The sequence below is a fragment of the Microtus oregoni genome, unplaced genomic scaffold (genome assembly GCF_018167655.1).
Source record: "Microtus oregoni isolate MIOR12 unplaced genomic scaffold, Mior012 000013F_ref0000133, whole genome shotgun sequence".
Taxonomy (NCBI): domain Eukaryota; kingdom Metazoa; phylum Chordata; class Mammalia; order Rodentia; family Cricetidae; genus Microtus; species Microtus oregoni.
Genome location: NW_024543072.1, coordinates 48,797,838 through 48,813,527, shown reverse-complemented (window position 1 = coordinate 48,813,527; position 15,690 = coordinate 48,797,838). Strand labels below are relative to the sequence as shown.

Below are 15,690 nucleotides of genomic sequence, written 5' to 3'. Positions count from 1 at the left end.
ACATTTGGAAGGTGCCCTCTGAAGCAGAGCAGTCCAGCAACTCCTGAAACCAGGGGCTTGCAGTAGAGGCTGCCCCAGAACACTGACTAAAGCCAGACACAGCCCTCCCACTGCTCTGGGTCAGCAGTTCTGGCTTGGTAAGGAGTCCTGGAGAACATCAACAGAGTAAAGTACTGCATTAGACATTATCACACATTTTTATACAAATGATTATAAATGAATGCCACTTGCTGAACAAATTATATACACTCTCCGTTCAAAGAAAAAAATAATTACAATGTAAATTTCATAGGGCTTCAATAGTTAAGAGCACATACTACTCATTTGGTTCCCAGCATTCATGGTAAGTGACTCCCAATCACCTGTAACTCTGGCTGCATGCAACTCAACACCTCTGGCCTCTGTGGACATCTTTATTTAGGTATAGATGCCCCCCACATAATTAAATTAAAAATAAAATCTAAGAATATCTTTTCATATTTATATTGCTCGAAGTCAGTGAATCTGGAAAATTATGGTAAAATATTTTTTTGAGAAAAGAACATGGCCAGGGAGATGATTCAGTGTGGGGAGTGTTCATCTTGTAAGCGCAATGAGGTGTGTTTGGGTCCCATGTGAGGCCAGCCTTGGCAGTGGGCATCTTTAACCCCAGCACCCTATGGTAAGACGGCAGGCAGAAATAGGTCAGGCCCTGGTAACTCAAGGGTAGCTACCTAGCATACATAGCTACAAACAGCAAAGAAGCCCTGTCTCAAAAAATGTGGAAAGCAAGGACTAACACTGAGTTATCCTCTGACCTCCATACATACATCATGGTCTGAGCATATCTGCAATCACTCACATAAATATGCACAAACAAATACACACACACACACACACACACACACACACACCATATACAGAACACTCACATAGAAAGATTTTTAAAAGATAACAAAAACTCAGGTCTCTCATAGTAATTTGTACATCAAAGTATTTATTTCATATGTGTTTATATGAATACTTAAATAAAAAATAGTGTTGTATCATGGCATAAACACATCTAGTTTGTGAATAACATTCACACACAATGGGAAGCCTTACTTACTGAGCTGATTATTAAATATTTTAAAAGAAAATCACTTTACCTGTACTTTTTATAAAAGTACATGTAAAAGCTAGCTAGTGAGGAATGTTTAAAATACAGTAGATATCCCTGTTTATGTCAGAAAATTCATACTGACAGAAACTGTTGCTTAGAATTCCATAACCAACATTATTTTCCTCCTAACGCGCAGCTAAATCGCTGCAACTCTGAGTACTAGCCAGTCCCTAAGGCTCAGCAAGACCATCTCCAATGTGCTCTTGACTCCAATCGTCAGGGAATTCAAAGGGCTTGATCTTTCCAGCACAGAGACTACGCCGTGGGTTTACTTAGAAACTCCTTGTTGAAGAATTTTCTTGCCTCGACATTACTCAGGGAAACAGAGCAACGAGATGGGTTCTGCCTTCTGTATTCAATGCTCTCAACAATGGCATCCTTAATCACCTGCCAAAGGAAACAGAAAAGATGGTATACACAGCTGTACATCCGGAAAACACTAATTGAATGAAAACAAAAGGCCGGTTCTCTTTTTTTAGCGTCCCCATTTTGAAATTTATTGAGAAAAATGTGATTCTTTGGGGAACCAATGACAATGCAAGATCTCACTATTACATTCTTGTGAAGAAGAACCCCAGGAGTGCTCTATTACATTCTTGTGAAGAAGAACCCCAGGAGTGCTCCGGGTGAAGAGGAAGACAGTTGCAACAAGGTAAATTCATGTTCCCTCCACCTAGTCTTCACTAGGAAGTGAGAATATGAAAGGAAACACAAAATTAATAATTTGAATTTATATGTTAAAGAGGGGATAGGAGACCACACAGAAGGCAGATACCCTCTACAGGAGAGAGAAGGCCATCGTTCACTAGGGAATTCTCCATTTCGCTGATTCTGGCCAACAACCAGAGAACAAGTGTCCTCGAACTAATGTAAACCAAACTTTATGATTTTTCTCATGAAAATGAATTGCCAGTTTTCATCCAGAGTTGTCTCATATTTACCCAAGCTGATGATGATCGGGGACAACATATATCGTTTCCGGTACAAAATGATCCTTATTAGGAATTTTCGGAGAAAATGAAATTTGGATTTGGTTAGAGCCATTAGTGCCCAGTTGGGGAAACACTTTGGAAGTGGGACCGAAGGGTGTTCAAGAAGACTCTATTGCTGTTTTGGAGCCTTCGAAACATCAGGAAACTGCCACTCCTTCAGGAGCTGTCAACAATATTGATGTTTGATGCACTAGAGGTAGAGGCAGCTGGAGCTATTAGATAGCCGGTCCCCTTTTCCTCCACTCCAGGGACTGTTACATAAGTTTGAAGCACTGACCAAATGTTTTCAGCTCTACACTGGGAGTACAAATGCCTGGCAAGTCCAAAAGGCTCAGGACCCATGGCCTCTCCTCCCACTCAGAACTCAAGTGGCTAATCTCACCAGAGGCATACACATTCCAATACAAGCTCACTGAGCAAGTATGCTCCAGTGCGTAGAACAGAGAAATAGGAGGGCTAAATTTTGCGCCATGTGGTCAGCAGCCAGCAACTCCTTATCACACCCATTGGCAGGAACCTCTATTTCTTCCAGAGTGGCTAACTAAATAATATGTCATCATGTTACCAAAACAAACAACAAAAGAAATTATCACAAAAGTTTGAGTTTTTTGTATGATTAAAAAAAAATACATCAGTCTCTGCTTGTGGTAGCAGACTCAAATATTACTGAGACTGTTAAGCAGGTGTATGTAGAGCTCATTTTCTCGTAGTAAGGGAGACATAATAAATTCTGTACTTCAGTCTGTCGAAAAAGACTTGGGTCAAAGGCCTCCTTGGTCCTGTCATGCCTAGGCTAACTGAAATAGATGAAAACTAACCTAAATTCTTGAGATTATTTCTTCTTTAAAGACATTACATATTTTTATTTTATGTGTGTATTTTGCCTGCGTGAAAAGTGTACCATGTGTATGCCCTGCCTGTAGAACCCAGAGAGCGTGTTGTCGCCTTGCAAATATTTCTAGACAATGTGAGTTGCTTTGTGGGTGCTGGGAACCAAATCTGGGTCATCTGAAAGAAGAGGAAGCACTCTTAACTGCCAAGCCATCTCCCCAGTTCTTATTTAATGGAATTGTCTTTAGAATAACAGAAACATTATTAATCCTGGGATGCTGGGAATTGGAGACCATCAATATAAAGTACAGTGGACAATGACTGGCACATAGAAAGATCCTGTAACAGATATGTGTTCACAAAGCTGCTTATGAACTCTGTCTGATGAAAGGATGCTACTGAATAAAAAAGAAGAAAGGAAGAAAGAAAGAGGGGATGGAGAGATGGCTCAGAGGTTAAGAGCATTGCCTGCTCTTCCAAAGGTCCTGAGTTCAATTCCCAGCAACCACATGGTGGCTCACAACCATCTGTAATGGGATCTGGCCAACAGGCATATACATAGACACAATATTGTATACAAAATAAATAAATATTTTTTAAAAAGAAAGAAAAGGAACATGACTGTTCCTGGGTATGAAGGAATAGAAAGTTTATTTTATATATGTAGACATGTGGGAGAGCATAGCCAGAGGCAGGGACATCTGGGGAAGTCCAGAGTGGACATGACTAGATTGAGCTGGGCCATGTAGGAGACAGGAGAGGGGTGCATCAGCTAAGAGGGCAAAGGTACAAAAAGTGCAGTAACCAAAATGTCTGAATTATATAAGAAAGAGCCACTGGAGGAAGGACAGCCCAATCCCTGGGCTAAAAAGTTCCAGGTAGGGGGTGGGGTCTGTAGCCACACCCTGTAACAGGTGTGGGACTGAGGGATGCTGGGAGAAACTGATATCCAGTTTTGATATGTTCAATAGGCACCTCAGGTCTGGATGTTAATAGCTATGAAGCTTATAAGAAATAAGCAGGAGTAAGAAAGAGCTTATTGCCTGGTGTAAACCAGAAAATCAGTCCTGCTCCTCAAATGAGCTGCTGTATTTCCTTGTAACAGCCTATCTTTCTAGACTCCCAGCTTGCAATGCTACCCAGTTGGTTTCTGTTCCTGCAGATGTATCCCCTGGGAGCAGAGAAGTGTCAGGGAAACAAACCGCATCAGAAAAGACCCCAGGGACTACTACACTAGTAATGACTACCTGATGCTAATTCTCTGCAGTGAATTTGACACACACACACACACACACACACACACACACACACACACACACCCTAGGAGGAAAAACAACAGCCAGGGCGGTAGCTCAGTTGGTAAAGTACTTGCCTAGTGTCTATGGCATCCTATGTTCAACCCCTTACACTATAGGAAAACGCAAGAAAAAAAAACAGTATTAGTATCACAAATGAGTAAGTTTACCAAAATTTGGCCCTTGCTCATATTCCTAATTTTAAGCCTTTCTTATAAGTGGAAAACCAACATTTATATTTATAACTGAAAACCCCAAATCATCTGGGATAAGAATGTGCAAGCTGAACCACTAGGTGTCATGTTAACACTATGAAACCACTGAACAGGCTCTCATCCCTCAGAACACAGCCTAATGCTTCCTGGGAACTGGGTGTTGTCATGCAAACTAAAATGCAGTATGAAGTCACTTGCTGACTGTAAAGCTTATATCATGCCACATGCTATATCTTGGTATATCTAAGATGTATTATATCATATCTGTATCTTTCTAATTTTTATTTTCACCAGGAGTGATCTTAGAGGGTTTACATAAGTAATTGCTTTTCTCCTTTTACGGGATTCCAAATCCATCCTGTCAGGTTTATTTCAGCAAAATCCCATGTACGCTTATCTTCATCCTTACTGTTCACCCCAAGTATGATCCATGCTATCTTTTACTGCACTGTTCAAGAGATCCCCTTTATTCTAAAGCAATATGGGGTAGATAAATGAGAAAAAAAAATAACTTCGAACATGAGATCTTCCTCCTTCCCATCAAAACAATTCTGGAGGTGGGTAACTGAACTATTTATAGACAAATGTGGAATGCTTCAGCATCAAATTAGAACAGTCTCCCAAGAAAGAAAATTATGGTGGATTGAAAAGGGTGTAAAAGTTACCAATATAACAAACAACTGCTGCTTTCATGAAAATTACTCTGAATTTTCTGGCTAATGTTCACTTTCCCATGAAATCTAAAATATCATGAAAACAGGGAATCTTAGTGTTTGATTCCAGCACTGAGGTCATGGGGGGCATATAACAAGAATTTTCAGGAAAAACCATGGGGAAAATACAACTGGGGCTAAACACACATGATTGTATAAGCATAAGGGGGCAGGTAGCTTTCTCCATGAACAACCATACAAAGCTAAGAATAGAATTTTGTGGTAGAAGAGAGACATAGGAGACACATGGACACTGGTTGTCTTGGGTGGAAAAGAAACTGTTTGTGGAACATTAAAAAATAAGGCCATTTGGGAGATACGGAAAAGAGTAGAGAAGATTTACTATAAGCCCAGTCCCAACTCCAGAACTGTTGTGGTATATTTGTGCATTGTGTGAAGATGTTCTGCTGTGATTAGTGTAAGAAAAGTTGAACAGTCAATAGCTAGGCAGGAGAGATTAGGTAGGACTTCCTGGTAGAGAGAGAGAACCTGGGAGGAGGAGTCGAGACACACTATTTTGCCAGCAGACTGAGAGCAAGTTGAATATGTTGTACTGTGAAGAATAACCAAGCCACCTGATAGAACATAGATGTTTAAAAATATGGGTCAATTAAGTTATAAGAGTGAGCAAGGGAAAAGTCCCAAGATAAAGTCAAGCTTTCATAATTAATAGTAGGTCTCTAGGCCATTATTAGTAGGCTGGTGGTATAAAGGTAGCTTAACAGGAAAACTCTGTTACAAAAAACTGTGACTTAGGGGACTTTGCCTAATTAATCCATTACTCAATTCCCTTACCTATAAATTAAACCACACACACACACACACACACACACACACACACACACACCCATCATGCTTCTTAGGCTAAACTTGTATTGAGTATTTAGGAGGAAATATTTGATTAATTCTAAGCACTCAAAATCTTCTTGTCTTTTTGTTTGGGGGCTTGTTTTGTTTTGTTTGGTGTTTTGTTTTATTTTGTTTTGTTTGGTGTTTTGTTTTGTGTTTCTGAAACAGAGTCTCCCTATGGAGCCCAAGCTGCAAACTCGGGGTCTTCTTGCCTTTAGCTTCCTGAGTGATGAGATTGCAAGCTTCGACGCCATATTCTTTTGCTGTTACATATCCCTGTGACCCTGAAACAGTGCCTAGCACCGCTGATAATAAAGACACATTCAACTAATGTACACATGAGAGGCAATGAGATCCTGTAGAACACGGATGGAAGGTGAGTTTGGGGCTGTGTGGATTCACACACCTTCAAATGACAGCCTCAAAAAACACCCTGTCCTATTGTCTCCTGCCTTCTTTTGCTACCCTCCTCAGGCAAGCCATAGAAATGAGCATCCCTCTTCCCAAAGGAGAGTATAGAAGTTATAACTCCTTATTATGGTCTGAAAGGTCTGGAAGCATTGCTACGATTTGCCACCTTTCATTCCTTAGACACACTCATAAAGGAGTTCTCTACCCTTTCTGAGGGCACGTCATAAGACTCCCCCTATCCCTGCAACTTCAAAACACCCTGCCCATATCCAAAAGGATGGAATGCTACCCAAAGACCAGAAAAATCCAAACAAATAGACTTCTCTAGGATTTTTCTCAGAATTAGACACTAACCATTTCAAGCAATCATATTTCTATACACCTGTCACAAAATCTAGATTAAAAAAATGGGTAGTCCATTTAAAATCTGAATCTTTTCTCTGAAGATTCCCATGCTATGTTTAAATGAGCCCATTAGGGTTTTTTTGTTTTTTTTTTTTTTGGTTGATCTATCTTTTATTTACGGTGCTTGCCAACACTGAGTATGATGGGCAGAGGAACCACTGCCTCTCCTCCACTGCAGGACTAACAAAACAGGCCAAGATATGCAACAGATTGCATATTACTGCAGTTATTATATAATTGCAGATTATCTTTTGAATAGTCAAAAACCTCAACTTGTACCTAAGCAGGGTAATCACAATGATGAAATGCCATTAATGTAAGAATTAACTACTAGTAATTCTGACACACACATTCTGATTATTACCCAATGTTTTACACTGGGATTGGTTAACACTGATGGTCATCTTGTCAGGGTCTAGAGACATCTGGGAGCTAAATCAGAGCACGGCTGTGAGCAATTAGTTGGGGTAGGAAAAAGGAACTTACGTGGGTGGCAATACCCCATGTGCTGTACCCCCACTGCTTTGTGGCTGCCAATGCAATGCGATCAGCTGCTTCATGTTCCTGCAGCCATGACTTCGCCACCATGGCTGATGACACCCTTGACTCGTGAAATAAACATGTCCTCTTTCTGTCACATACTTTGTCATGTGAGCCAGAGAAGTAACTAATTAAAACACCTTATAAAATTATCTATCCAAAAGTTAAGCTGATTGTTATGCATACTGGCCTGAATTGAATGTAGTAAAATATAAAAGTTATCATAGAATCTGCGACCTTGTCAATGGAATGAGAACGGAAACCAAAGTAAACCAACAGGTACTGCAAAAGAGTCCTCCAAACACACGTTCCCTCATGGTCGCAGTAGTGGTTTATGGCTGCACATGCTGCACGGTCAGGCATGCGCTGTGTGCAGCTTTCATGGTCAACAGCTCCATCTCCAAGAGTGACAACTTTTATCCTGACCCTCATTATCTTCAGTCAGTCGATGACTTATAAAAATAAATTGATTAAAAACACATTGCGTATTCACTTGAGGTGCCAGGCATTATGATCACTATCCCTAGAGTACAGAAAATAAGCAAGTTGCTGTTTTATGGAATTTAGAATTTATAACTACAAGCAGAAGAGACTATGAAAACTAATAATAATTCATCATATTAGCTATTGCAGTTTCCCTAGTGCCTATTATATCCTAAATCCTTGTTACTGTAACTAAATTTCATCCTAATCCTGTTCAATATATTATTGTTTGCCAATAGAAAAGAACAAAATAATCTACCAATCCAAGGCCACCCAGTTAAGAGACAGCTGAGCAATGACTAGACACTCAATTTGGCTTGAAACCAAAGCCTGAGGAAACCACGTACCACATGTCCACCAGTCCAAGTCACTATATCTTACGTTTCTAATAAGGAAAAAAATGTAAATCCCACAGAATTCCATAACTGTAAAAGCCTTGAGACAACATTCATCGAAAAGGAATTCGGGAGGACTGAGTGAGTACAGAAAACCAATGCTAATGGAAAGGCCAGACTGCTGTCAAAAAGTGAGCCAGAGCAGAGGTAAAAAAAAAATATCCTCTAAAGGATCTCCCGGGAAAATGATCAACAGGAGTTCCCAGCTGCTAGATACACAGTGGCCTTTTCAGAACAAAACCAGATCAGAAAACAAATAGAAGAAATATATCTGAAGCCACAGTGGCTCTGGTCACAAGGCTGGAAACTGTCTTAGACTTTAGCAGATGAAAGACTTTGCATCCTGTGTTATTCAGTTACTGTCGCCTGAAAACCACTTCACAAATGGAACTATTTGCGAAGGATGAGATTGTGTGGCCTTGAGGGAGTGGGCTTTGATATTTCAAAAGCCCATGCCATCCTCAGTTAGATTTCTTGGTTATGTCTCAAGATGCAGCTCTCAGGAACGCCTCCAATACTCTGAGTTTTGCCTGCAGCCATGCTTCTCAGCCATGATGGTCATGGAGACATGCTCTGAAACCGCAAGCCTCAATAAACACTCTCTGATAAGTTGCCTTGGTCATGGTATCTTATCATAGCAATAACGATGTAACTAAGACATGGCCTATATTGTATTTAAAGATACTATAAAACCTGCATCTTTACCTCGAAATGCCATGCCACATATGTTACTAAAAGCTATAAAAACTGTTTGTTCACATAAGCAGGGTATAGCATTCACAGTGGCTATGACACCAAACTCAAAATCTATCCAAGTTCAAGACAGACAAAAATCCCATCGTATAGGGGTAGAGGTGGTCACAGTGCTCCAACTTCAGCTCAGGAGCTATTGGTAACTGATGGAAGAGTCAATTTTTAATTAAGAATATGGGCCCTGGTAGGTTGAACACTCTCTAATGGATGGTCACATACCCAAGACAATATAGGTAGCACCAATTAGACTTAATGGCCTAAAGAAAAAATGAGACACAAAGTTGAGTGTGTGTGTGAAATTGGAGTGGATCTGAGAGTAGACTGGGAGACAGCATATGATAAATATACAATGTATGAGAGCCCCAAATTTCATACATATTATATGCATTATTATAAATAATACTTAGTAGTTTATGAAGAACCAATGTTTATTGGGCTATACTGAGGGATGGTGGCTTTGGAATTCAGCCTATTTTTGTTCAGGCTTTAACTTTGTCATGTCTGCGTCAAATAAACTACCTTGAGGAACACTTGTAAAAAATGTAAACAGAACTATACAATTACTTCAGAAGATGTTTTTAGCAGGTCTAATATAAACAGGGACTAAAAATAGCAAGAGAAATGCAGCTGCTTAAAATACATATGTGAGTGTGTTCATTCCTATGTCGGATAGAGGATATTTATAACCCTTACAATACTAGTTTTTTTTCATTAGGGAATGATTTATCAAATTCAGTTGATTTCTATCCCCAAGGAATGTATGTCTATTAGTTTCAAAACAGAAAATTGGAATCTCCTTAGCTCTCTTCTCCTTTAGTGTGATTAAACTTTATAAAAGACAACTCTCTTTGGGGGGCTGGAGAAAGGGCTAAGAGATTAAGAACACAGGCTGCTTTTCCTAAAGGCCTGAGTTTAGCTCCTATCAGCCATGGAAGGCGCCTCACAATTGCCTGTGGCTGTGGCTGCAAAGAACTCTGACACCTCTGGCCTCTGGGGGCACCTGCGCTCACAACCCCGCCTCCTACAAACACACATAAAATGAAATCTCAAATAAAATAAAATGCAACTCTATTCTGACCATTTCTATGTGTTCCTTGTGTCACAACACTCATTCTCATCGAATTTAACCATCACGACAGACATAAAGCGACAAGAGGTTTTTAAATATTTATCCCTGTGTAAAATTTAGTCAGCATATGTGAAGGAAATAATGTGTTGCAACTTTTAGTAACTATGCTACATATTAGGCATCACATACTGGAAAGTCAAAAAAGAAGGAATTTTAGAATTAACAGGAACTGAAGTATCTTAGGAAATTTTTCATATGCTCGTAAAAATGTATTGATTTAAAAGTATTGTGGTCATTATGTCATGACGGCATTTGACCTCTCTTTAACTGTCTCATGGAAAACGAAAGAAACAAGCACTCTGATGTGTCATCTGTCCCTTAGCACAAAATCTAGTTAAGTTCTGAAGAAGCTGCACATCCAGGTGTTCTTTGCAGCCATTCATCACCTCCAAGAGGACCAGCAAATCAGAGATTATGCACAGCTCTAATTTGCTGTCTTTTCCTTACTATATATAATTCAAGCAAGCCAACGAGCTCAGTTTTCACAACTGATGATGCCTGGCTAGTGGCTGAGATTTGGGCCCACTAGCAGATGATCTCAATCACACAACAGTATTCTGACACGGGGGCAGTTAGCCGTAACCAATCTCAGAGACAAAGACTTTTAACAGCAGGTGTGCTAGCGATGGATAAGAACATCTGACAGTGAGGGAAAGACGTGCTTCTAAAGTCTCTCTCACAAAGCACACGTGAAAGGTTAAAACTGCAGTAAGCTCTAAGCTTTGCCAATATTGTCATGAGCTACAGAAGACAAGCATTTGAGAGCACTAAGTCATCCGTGAGGTAACAGCACTCCACGTTCACTCCCCTGCCTATACGCTGCCCTTCCGTCACTTCCTTCTTTTCATAAATTATCTTATCATGAAAAGAGATGAGGACAGCTGGGAATGAATCCTCATGCCACCAAACGATACTATAAAGTGTGCGTTCTGATTAGCAGCAGACAGTGATGTCGTTATTAGTGAATTCTGCGTGTTCTTTTATAGGTTAATGAAATGATTCCTAAGAAAGAAGGCCCTGCACTGTGGATTGGCCAAGCCTGAGTCATCTTCTTATTGAATTCACCTGCTTGCTAGTGACTTCACATGCTAATGGTTGGGGAGATACTCACATCAATGTTGTTCAGCGTATTGAAGTACATCAGATCATGTAGCCTTTTGAATGCTTGATTTGGATACTGAAAGTTGAAGGTTGAAAATGGCGATTCAGGGTCATCAAAAATGTCGAAGTCAGCTATTTCTTTCTCCTCTTTTGTTTCCCTTGGGACTCCTATATGCCAAAGAAAGAGTATGAATCTTGCTTTTAGAAACAGACAAACAACCCCCCCAAACATACAAGCAACCATGAAGACAGCACTGAGAGTCACCAGAAAAGCTATGATTCCCAAAAGCAACTATCTACCCCAATCAGCCACACTCAAGTTGTGATAGTACCCAGCTCCGAGACAGCCACACTCACGTTGAAATGGTACCCAGCTCCCTTGCCTGTTGGTATATGGGTGGAAAGGATGAATCTATAGTCTGGGTGTTCTGCCTTGCACTTTCCCAGATGGGTCATGTTCCTCCTGGGGTAACTGGCTTACTAGGATGTGCATCTGTCTCCTTGCCCAGTATCACTTCCTCAGTCCCTTACAAATAAACAATTTGCACTTGACTTTTGTCCTGAGACTCTTCCTCTGGGGAAATCCAAACCAAAACACTGAATCCTCTTCAAGCCCCAGAAATCCCTGGACTTACCAACCTCTTGGTTTCTCCCTGAGAACTAACAGTAATAGAATATTGACTAGGTTGCTTTCAGTTTGCTACCAGGTTTCACTTTGAAACCAGGGTTTCCGTTTGAAAAAATGCCAGCCACCATTTCTTCTCCCTTTTATGAGGCATGTCTCATAGCTCTACCCTTACTAATATTTTTTTATCATTATGAGGAACGTAGGAAAAAACCTTCTTTGTTGTATCCCCACACCCATCTCTTTTGTCTTTTTTCCAGTCACAAAATGAAAAATTGCATCTTCTGGTCTGAAAAGTGTTTTGCATTTAATGCCCCTATGCATCCTTCTTTGGTTAATGGGTATCTCTTAGGATGCATAAAAGTCCACTTAATCCTCCAGATATGGAAAAACAGAATAACCATTCCTTGAACTACATTCTCCTTTGCTATAAAATACAATGTGGAAGCCCAAAATGGACAGTCACACAGCACTGTTAGATTACATTGAGTTTTGTGGTCAATTCATATTCCCAGAGGCTCTGGATTATTTTATTTTAAAGACAAGATCTGCTTCACCAGGGCGAAAGTCAAACTCTTTAACATCCTTTATTAATAGGATATCTATCAAACCCAAGCCTCTGGTTCAATGCTCTAGCAATTCTTGCTGAGCTTGTCATTCGTCTTTCAGTTTCTCTATCACGAGGAACCCGAAATTTGGGGGTAAAAAAAAGAAGGAAGCACTTGGACTCTCGGGTCACGGCTATTCGTCACAGTAAGAGAAGCACTCCCTGCCATCACAGTGCATGGGACAGTGTCGGTCCAGTCACGTCGCCAGTCAGACTTCAACCTCATGGCAACACACCTGGAGCCTTGTACTTTCTGAAGTTGATGTTGGCCAGAACAAAGTGGATAATGGTAGGGCAATCATTCTCCACCTCAGGATTCTTGGGTTTGAAGACGTAGCATTCCTTCAGACCTTCCCTATCAAACACATACGGGTCGATCTTAGGAAAGGGGAGCTTGTTCATTCTAGCCCACTTCTCTGCAAGTAGAAGTTCCTGCGGGGGAAGAGAAGGACGCATTTAGAAACGTTCAGTCTTCCTGTATTCAGCTGGTCCGTCCGTCATTCTGCATCCATAAGGTATTATTATCGGCCAGCAGTTGCTAAGACAAAACAAAAAACAAACAGACAAAGCCAACACTGCCCTAAAGGGCTGTGCAAATCACCAATATCTATATTAAAAAAAATTTTCCCTAAACAAACCCAATACTGTTCCATCAATTCTCAGCACAGGCTGGCTAAATAGCAGGCATTTGACGAATTTAACAATGAACGGAACTGAGTAATAATTTGCTAGAGGAAAAACAAATGGTTCCAAAATATTTACAACTATATGAATGGGTTTTAAGGCTTGGGAAGTTAAAGACTCTCACACCGAAGAACAGGAACCACTGTGCTTTGGTTGGTTTCTGTTGTTGCTGTTTTTGTCACAAGCTAGAGCTATTTAAGAAGCTGACACCACAAATAAGAAATGCTTCCACTAAGACTGGTTTGCAGGGAACCTGGGGGGCATTTCTTTTCTCCTTCTATTTTTTTATGTTTCAAGACAAGGTTTCTTTGCAAAGCCAGGGAATTTTCTTAAATAGCAATTGATGGGGGAGATTCTAGCATACTGTACATGGTGCCAATCCTTGGGCAGGTGGTTCTGATGTATATAAGGAAGCAAATTGCGTAAGCCAGGGAGCACCACTCCTCCATTGCCTCAACATCAGTTTCTGCCTCCACTGTTCCAACTTCCCTGGACCACAAGCTGTAAAATGAAATAAATCCTTTCCTCCCCAAGTTACTTTTGGTGATGGGATTTCTTTATTTGTTTGTGTGTTTGTTTTTGTTTTTCTCGGTTTTTGTTGTTGATGTTGTTTTTTGTTTTTGTTTTTGTTTTTTTGAGACAGGGTTTCTCTGTGTATCAGTCCTGATTGTCCAGGAACTTGCTTTGTAGACCAGGCTGGCCTCAGATTCACTGAGATCCGCCTGCCTCTGCCTCCCAAGTCCTGGGATTAAAGACATGCCCCATCACCACCCTTTGGTTATGGAGTTTCATCAAAGCAATGAAAACCCTAACCAAGCTTCCCTGTTACTGGATTTTATACCATCCTGGTGCTAAAAACATATGAATTAAATTATTTTTGCTAAGAATGTGCAATTTAAGAGCAGCTCCCCATTAACTTCAGTATCAACCTGGTACAGGTTCTTGCACAGCTGGTAAGATTCTCTTTGTAGAGAAAGTACTTTTGAAAACAAGGCAAGCTGTGGGTTTTAGAGGAGCTACGACAAGCAATGAGGTTCCCAAGCTGTTAGTGTGGAATGGTCCGAGGTACGTAATGGTCTCTTCATTTCTTGTATGTATGACAGCACAGCATACTTCATAGTATTTTGTATTACTAGGAAATTGATTTTTAAGGTTGTTTCATTTTGTTTTCTGTAATAAAATTACGCACATTTTAAAACTAAATTTACGTATACAAATTGACTTTGTTTGGCTTCTACTTATGAAAAAGAAATAGAACTTCAGGCCTCAATGCATCAAATCAATGAGTTCTGAAAAGAATGAGAAACCCCATCTCAAAGAATATGGTGGAGAGCAATTGGGAAAGGCATCCAATATCCACTTCTGGCCTCCATACACAAGTACAGATATATGCGTGTACATCACATTTTCACATGAGTATACCCAACATGAACATATACATACATACTGCATTTATACACACACACACACACACACACACACACACACACACACACACACACTAAATCTAACCTGGCAGAATCACTGTGGAAGGTTGTCAGGAAAAGATAGGTCTCATTTCTTTTTCTCTGCAGCCTTGAGGGCCAGAATAAATAAGTGGTTATAGAGCACTATGGTGTAAAACCACAGATTGGGCCTGGTGCCTGAACCCTAATGTCCATTCTGTGGACTCGAGGATCTTTCTGAGCTTAATATTCTTAACTGTAAGAGACAGAGAGCAATCTGAATGGAAAGAACTCACACTTTACAGTACTTAGACAACACCTATCACACAGTGAGAGCTATACAAATATACAATCACTAAATAAGAACAAGAGAAGAGAAAAGTGAAGAAAAAAGAAGAGAAAGGAAGAAAAGCAGGAACTATATTAGAAAGACTCCTCAATGGATAAGTTCAGGGCAAACCACTAAAATTAGCTTTTCTGAAGTCCTCCTGTCATTCTGATTTAGTCAGTAATATAATTTCTACCTCTGCAAAATACCACTCTCTTCACAAGATAGCTCTGAAGATTAGAGATGATGAATAAAAATCTTAGGTGGACAGCAAGAAAGTACTTTAACCTAGGACCCTAAGTTGAGAGAACATTCAGATTTCACTGCTCTTGATGTTTCAGAAAAGTGATGGACTCTACATGCCTTCATGTTTGTGTATGTATAGGTATATCCCTGAAATACAACCTGCTCAGTATGCATCAAGTTACTTGTATGGATGTTCTCATGAATGACCATTTTGCATTGGTAACGAATGGGTGTGCTCTTTCCTGGGGAAGACCATGTCTCTCACTCTCAACATTCCTTAGTTGTCTGGAGTTCTTCATGTAGTGTTGAGGCTTCGTGGTCTTTTCTCTCAGCCTCAGAAGAGAGCAAGGAGGGGCAGAGGGAGGGTTTGGAGGGAAGAAAGGAAGTGGAGATGATCTAATTATATTGTAATCTCCCTAAAAAGCAATAGAGACCCTAAATAGTCTAGTAAACTAAATAAAATGCCATGAGCTTTAAGTTGAGCAATTCTCCCAAGATTTAC

General features: G+C 40.2%; 1 protein-coding gene across 1 annotated transcript in view; it reads right to left on the bottom strand.

Annotated features, from left to right (window-relative positions):
- Window positions 1–985: 985 nt before the first annotated feature.
- The window catches only part of Pla2g4a (phospholipase A2 group IVA), a 139,304-nt gene continuing 124,599 nt past the window's right edge, over window positions 986–15,690 (bottom strand). The window contains exons 16-18 of the mRNA XM_041662737.1: window positions 12,722–12,917; window positions 11,264–11,421; window positions 986–1,528 (exon numbers count right to left, since the gene is read on the bottom strand). Coding sequence (XP_041518671.1) covers window positions 1,397–1,528; window positions 11,264–11,421; window positions 12,722–12,917 — 486 coding nt within the window. The 3' untranslated portion in view covers window positions 986–1,396. The remainder of the gene's footprint in view (window positions 1,529–11,263; window positions 11,422–12,721; window positions 12,918–15,690) is intronic.